Source organism: Arachis ipaensis, chromosome B2 (assembly GCF_059453495.1).
Source record: "Arachis ipaensis isolate K30076 ecotype BB chromosome B2, ASM5945349v1, whole genome shotgun sequence".
Classification (NCBI taxonomy): Eukaryota; Viridiplantae; Streptophyta; class Magnoliopsida; order Fabales; family Fabaceae; genus Arachis; species Arachis ipaensis.
In genome coordinates, this window is record NC_142437.1 from 29,015,070 (window position 1) to 29,022,347 (window position 7,278).

General features: G+C 37.8%; 1 protein-coding gene across 1 annotated transcript; it reads right to left on the reverse strand.

The window, feature by feature from the left end:
- Positions 1-1,449: 1,449 nt before the first annotated feature.
- On the reverse strand, positions 1,450-2,711 carry LOC110265909 (uncharacterized). Its single transcript, XM_088504487.1, has 4 exons — positions 2,458-2,711; positions 2,251-2,383; positions 1,709-1,746; positions 1,450-1,474 (listed from the first exon to the last, which is right to left on the reverse strand). Exons 1-4 carry the CDS (start codon positions 2,709-2,711, stop codon positions 1,450-1,452), a joined length of 450 nt encoding a protein of 149 aa, XP_088360613.1.
- Between the last annotated feature and the right edge of the window lie 4,567 nt (positions 2,712-7,278).

The window sequence follows — 7,278 nt, forward strand, 5'->3', positions numbered from 1 at the left end:
AGACATAAGACAATAAGAAGCAAGAGTGTAATACTCCAAAATCCCCAATTTTCGGCTGAATTAGGACATAGCAAAGCCGAACTTACAATCTGACTGGGCAGAACAAGTCCTTTTCCATCAACACATCATTTCTGATTATAGTAATCCATTGACTCCTCAGCAATTGGAAAGAACTGCAGCACATTTAACTTACCAAATATAAATAAAACTGAGCAGCATAAAAAGAAAGATGGAGTAAATGTAAAGCAGGTTCATTAAATTTAGAAGAAAACGATTAGATACTACTCACCTTCAAGAATAATAGAAGACTAGAAATCATCAACCTTGTTCGTTCCAGCCTTACAGTGGACAACCACAACATTCTCAATATCTAACTTCAACCACGAGTATGCACTATGACAGAAAGAGATAACCAGTTGAAGTGGTGGGCAATTATGATCATCAAATGGAAAGCTCTCCACCTGAAGAGGGAATTTGATATTGCAGATGAAAGCAGCAGTTGGTTTGTAAAACAAATCTAAGTGCTGAAAAAACCTAAAACCCAAGTGAAACAGAAAGCTGACACATGTAGTCTAGGTGTTGGAAATTAATCAAGACATCTGCATGAACACTCTATTTCCTCAGAACATTTATGATCACATTAAAAGAGATAATGTTGTTAAGTAGAGTAATATTATATGGTCTAGTAATCAATAATTATTCCACGATTTCCCAGGCTGAGAAACCATGTTAACAATATGGGCTATGATATGTAACACCTAAAAAAATAATAATTAAAATTCTAACAACATGCATGGATTGGCTTCTCTAAAATGATACTCACACCTTCAATCTAAAGGTGCTTCAAAGGGGATAAGCAACAGTTTGCCCAACAGTTCCAAGTGCAGCACCACATGCCACGCGAGTTGTCACACTCAACTCAGAATCTTGCACTAGACCAAATGGATTGGATTTAACTAACCAATCTTTCAAAGACTCATAAACAGCAAAGTTTAGACCTACAATGGAACCTGGAAAACAGGAAAAACAATTAAAAATAAGAAAGCATTAATTCTAATAACAGCACTACAGCCACTACAGCAGGAGAGGAGGGGGTGGAGAACTTTAGGGAGTTAATTATATCAGTTGCATGAATTGCCCAAGCACAATATTAAGATTTGTCATATTTGCCATTATGATCATGATTGTAATCATCAACTTTGTAAAGAAGTAATCATCAACAAAAAGCATACTATAAATATTAAGAGCAGTAGAGCACAAAGAACACGAAGAAAACCAATGTTATATCTTCTCTCTATGTGATTTGCAAACCAAGCAATTGGTAAACAGAAAAATGAAGGTAAAGATGTACCTGTACAGTTATCCTGCCTCGAACCATATCCATTGGATAAGTTGCGGACATGGCAATTATTCCAGCACATGCTCCAGCTCCAAGATGTAAAACAGGAGTCAGCTGAGATCCTCTGCCAAAATCCTAAGAAAAACAGTTAGACAAACAGGGTTTTAGAACTGAACCCACCCCCAGCCCCTTTCCTTTCTTTGATTGAGAAAAGTGCTACTTATTAATTTTTATCGTTAAGTTTTTATAGGTACATCTGTAAAAATATCAGTTAATGAGAAAGCAGTAACTGGAGACCAAAACCTGCAATCCCTCTTGCCCAACACCAAAAAACCAGATGGGGAAAGAAAAAAATAAATACGGACATACCATTTCCAGTTTTTTGCTGATACAGCTGCAGTATAGATCTGAGAGAAAACAATAGTCAGTGAAACAGGACAGGGACACTTAAAAATATGTCAGATGCAATGAACAAAAAACTGAAACTTGTTAAATGAAACTGCTCCCTATATTCTGTAGTTCAAATCAGACACTACAAGAAACTTGGTGTATTACTAATTACTTACAGTCTTTATTTGGATATACGTGAATAACCCCATCTTGCATTTCAAAGTAGTGCTGCATTACAAAACAAATTAACATTCATTTAATCACAGAAGATAAAATTGGGATATCTACCTCTTCGATGATGGAAAAGTATAAAATAAATTCATAAAAACTCACATCAGCACCGAAATAATGGAAAGTGAAGGTGATGCAGAATAGCTATGGTGGTTAATCCAATCAGCACCGAGAGCGGCATCAGTAATTCCAGCAACAGTGACCATGGTTACAGCAAAATAGAGAATTTAAACTCAATGGAATCGAAAACAGAAATGAATTCGATGGAATTGGAAACAAAGACAACTTACGATAAAAGAACGAAACAGCAGCAATAGGAGAGGCAGCCCCCTTCTCTCCAGTCCGTGATTCCGGCGACCAGAGGCACGGCGGTTGTTCCCCAGTGACAATCGATGGCGGCGGCTGAAGCTTCTTTGACGGTGACTAAAACCAACACGCAGGGACAATAAGGTTTTTGGAATCTTAAACGAAGGTAAACCAAACTCAAAAACCCTTACCGATGGTGAATCTCAGTGGCGGCAGCGGAGCTTCTCAGCGGCAGAGGCGCGGCGGTGGCTGAGCACGGGTCTCCCCTTTCTCTCCTCGGCTCCCGAGCTCTCTCTCTCTCTCTCTCTCTCTCTCTCTCTCTCTCTCTCTCTCTTTCACTCTTCATGAACGGCAACGGCGCGGGCTGGAGGTGACAGCGCGAGTGGCGGCAACGGGACTGGAAGCTTCTGCGACGCAACGGCGGCGAGCCCAGTGACGGTGTCATCCCTTCCTTTTCTCCCCGTCGCTCCCCTTCTCCTCCTCTTGTGCGTGACGACGACACGGCTGCGATGGCAAGGACGACACTGAGCGCGGCGCGGTAGCGAGCGGGACACGATCCTGAGCAGCGCGGCGACGGCTCCTCTCCGGCGCTCTCTTCCTCCCTGATTTTCCCCTTCCCCGTTTCCCTTTTTCTTGCCTTCGTTTCTTTCTTTCTTTCTGTCTTTCTCTTTTTTTTTCTGAAGGATGGAACTGAGTTTGGGTTAGGGAGTGGGGGTGGTTAGGTTAGATGAGTGGCGGTGGTTAGGTTAGATTAGGAGGGGGTTATAGTTTAATTTGATTAAAATTAGGGTTTTATTTGGGAATTTAGAGTTAAGATAAAATTTATATAAGTAATATAATAATTCTATAAAATTAAGAGTAATATGATAATTGAAAATTTGTTTTAATCTAACACTAATATTTATTAAAAATAATATTTAATTATCAATTTACATATTATTCTCAAATAAATAATTTTAATTCGATAACTATAGATAATATAATTAATTTTCTTTATTCATGAAAATTAAAGTATTAATTTCTAGAATCACAATTATTTAAATCAAATCATATAAATTCTTATTGTTTTACGATTCCTAAACTTTATAATTTAAATATGCAAATTACCCAATAGTTGTAAAATTAGATAAAATTTCTAATTTAATTATCAAAAATTGATTTAATTAGCTTTAATAAAATAATTTCTGAAATTAAAATCTTTAATACATAAATAAATTGAAATTAGTTCACAAAAAAAATTTATGAAAATTCTGAGTCTTACAGTTTCGAGTGACGAAGGCGATGGGCACAAGAAAGAGCTCTACGGCCACGCTTTTGAAGCGTGGCAGAAAAGAACCTTTTGGCCACGCTTTTAAAGCGTGCCAAAAGAGTACTAGGATATGGCCACGCTTTGTAAACGTGGCCGTAATGAAACCCTATCGCCACGCTTTCAAAACGTCCTTGTTTCTCTCTATGGCCACGCTTTTGAAGCGTGGCAAAAAAAAAGAGTGGCCGTTTCTCTAATCAATTGCCACCCTTACAAAAGCGTGGCCGTTGATACTTTTCGCCACGCTTTTGAAGCGTGGCAATAAAAAAAGTGGCCAAATCTCTAATCTATCGCCACCCTCATAAAAGCGTGGCCATTGACCACTTTTGGCCACGCTTTTGAAGCGTGGCAAGAAAAAAGCGTGGCCATAGGCCTTTTTTCTTGTAGTGAATGTAAAACCTTATGCATTGATGCTCTTGTATATAGAAAGAAAAAAAAATGAGAAAAACAAAAGAACAAAAGAAAAAGAAAAATAATATGGAAAAGAAAAGAAAAAAAAAAGAAAAAAAAGAAGAAAAAAAATAATAATAATAAAAAGGGGACAAAATGCCCCAAAGCAAGGTCCAATAAAATCAATGCATAAGTGTTGTGAAATGAAAAGGGTTGCATGAGTATGTGAAAAAGTGAGTAGAATGGGTAGTTAGAGTAGAATTTAATTGTATAGGTTATTATATGGGTTAAGTGGAAAGTTTAAGCTTATCAAAGATTCAAATTCCAAGCTCTCTTAACCAAATATGCATCCTACTTTGACCCTAACCCCATTACAACCTATGAAAAGACCTCATGATATATGTATGCATGCATGAAATGTATGTCGATTGTTAGAAGAAAAACAAATCTTATAAAGCATGATTAGGAGAGAATTGAGAGAATCAACCCTAAACACTTGAGCGAATAGAGTGCAAATACATCCGGTGAGGGTTTGATGCTCAATTACATGTTTTCACCTATGATCATCTCTTTTCATGCAAGTTTGTAAAAATATTTAATAACTCAATTCAATTGTGGATTAGACTTGCTAGTCCTTAGCCCTTGTGCATATATGTTTCTTGGGAATTGATTTATTTTGACCAAGCACTTGCATTCATTTAGATAGTTGCATATAGGTAGATTGCATTTAGTTAGTTTCCATTGAATAAATGCCATACCCTTACTTCATTCTTGGTTTAAGCATGAGGACATGCTTGGTTTAAGTGTGGGGAGGTTGATAAACTCCATTTGTAGGGTTTATCTTGTGCTTGATTTAGGGGATTTTATACCCTTTTACCCACATTTATCCATTGAAATAGCATGGTTTTATAACTTCTCCTTTAATTGTGCTTAAGAGTGAAAACATGCTTTTTAGGACTTAAAATAGCTAAATCTAATTCTCCTTGATTCCATTAGATGCCTTGATATGTTTGTTAGTGATTTCAGATTGAAAAGGCTAGGAATGGATCAAAGGAGTGAAGAGGAAAGCATGCAAAGTGGAGAAATCATGAAAAGTCAAAGAAGTTGAACTCGCCCATGGACGCGCGCGCGCACCTGGCGCTTGCGTGCACCTGCGAATCACCCCATGGATGCGTATGCGTGCTGTGCGCGTACGCATCGGTGCTGGTTTGTGATTTTTTAATGAAAACGTGACCAACGAATTCTCAAGGGTTGTGGGCCCCAATCCCAACCAACTTTGGCGCCAAAGATGCTATTTAAAGCCAAGGATTGAAGAGCAATAGGGATTCCAATCATACACACTCATTAGGATTAGTTTAGAGTTAGTTTCTAGAGAGAGAAGCTCTCTCTTCTCTCTAGAATTAGGATTAGGATTAGGTTTAGTTCTTAGATCTAGATTTTAATCTTTACTTTCTTCTACTTCTATCTCTCAATTCTTTGTTGCTACATTCATCTTCTTCTATTCTTTTGTTATAATTTCCTTTATGTTGTTCTTATATTTTGTTGTAGATCTAGTATTGTTCCTTCTACATTCTTCCAATTCAATAAGAGGTAATTCATAATAATTGTTCTTCTTTGCTTTTCTATTGTTGATCTCTTGCCTTTGTAGTTGTAGATTCCTTTAATTCTTGCAATTAATAATGTTTACTTCTATTGCACTCTATGTGTTTGTTGAAATGCCTCTTCTAGATATAGTGTAGATTTTGTTCCTCTTGGCCTAGGTAGAGTAATTAATGACACTTGAGTTATCTAATTCCTTTGTTGATTGATAATTGGAGAGATTGCTAATTGGTTTGGAGTGCACTAAAGCTAGTCTTTCCTTGGGAGTTGGCTAGGACTTGTGGCTCAAGTCAATTCATCCACTTGAGTTTCCTTTAATTAGTAAGGGTTAACTAAGTGGTAGCAATAAACAATTCTCATCACAATTGAGAAGGATAACTAGGATAGGACTTCTAATTTTCATACCTTGCCAAGAGCCTTTTATAGTTGTTAGTTTATTCTCATTGCCATTTACTTTTCATGCTTCTTATCCAAAACCCCAAAATAACTCATAACCAATAACAAGACACTTTATTGTAATTCCTAGGGAGAACGACTCGAGGTTTGAATACTTCGGTTATTAATTTTAGGGGTTTGTTACTTGTGACAAACAATTTTTTGTATGAAAGGATTATTGTTTGGTTTAGGAACTATACTTGCAACGAGAATTCATTTGTGAAATTCTAAACCATCAAAAATCCAATCATCACCTAGCAGTATGAGTTTCTAAACCTCCTATGTTGAAGGGAGGAGCCCTGCTGAGTTTTATGGATTAATAAAAGTACTACTATTTCTCTTCAATCCGTGTTTGATTCAATTTTAAGATGTATCTTCGTTCTTCAACTTGATGAATGGAATGACCTGTGACAATCGTCTCCGTTCTTCATACTAAGACCGCGTGCTTGAAAACCACCCGTGTTCTTCTTGGGTTCGTGTGAATATGTAACTGGAAAGCTTCGAACCGCCAGCTTGATTATACATCTCTTAGACGGCTAATCTACGACTTCGTTAGGGACTTCTTGAGACACCAATTCAGCCGATGTATGGGGAGATTAGGGTGTCTGTGGTAGAGGCTAGAACCCAAAGGCACAGCATTCTCTGATCCGCGAGATTTGACCTTGTCTGTGGTGTTTTGAGTAGGATCACAAAGGGAACAGACTGCTAGAGCTTCACCTCCGTTCGGATTGAATGACCGCTGACCCGGCATTTGATCTGAAGTAGAGGAGATTAATGACCGCGGTCGTACGCCGTTGATCACATACAGCCTGCGATAGAAGAAATCATTCACAATTGAAGAAGACAGTAATGCCAGATTTAATCCAGAAGAACAAACATCTCCAAGCCTTAACCACCTTCTTATCATAGTTTACACAACTTCTGAGTTTTGATTACCCTTTTTTCATTCCTTTTATAATTTTAACCAAATTCAAACCAATAACTCTTCTATCCGCCTGACTAAGATCTGCAAAATAACTATAGCTTGCTTCAAACCACAATCCTCGTGGGATCGACCCTGACTCGCTCAGGTATTACTTGAACGACCCAGTGCACTTGCTGGTTCAGTTATACGAAGCGTGAGGATTCGTGCACCAGTAGTAAAAAGGACTAAAAATTTAGAGTAAAGGACAAATAGGTCCCTGAACTTTTTTTTCGCGGACATTTTCGTCCTCAAGGATTGGAAAATACATTCATGTCCCTGACTCTTCCAAAACGCGGACAAATTGACCCCTCCATTAAA

Excerpts from the sequence above, each read along its gene's own strand:
- LOC110265909 (XM_088504487.1), bottom strand. The coding sequence starts at position 2,711 with ATGACACCGTCACTGGGCTCGCCGCCGTTGCGTCGCAGAAGCTTCCAG. Across the intron at positions 2,384-2,457 it reads GCCACTGAGATTCACCATCG|TCACCGTCAAAGAAGCTTCA; the intron begins GTAAGGGTTTTT and ends TGTTGGTTTTAG. Across the intron at positions 1,475-1,708 it reads TCAGCAAAAAACTGGAAATG|GATTTTGGCAGAGGATCTCA; the intron begins GTATGTCCGTAT and ends TGTTTTTCTTAG.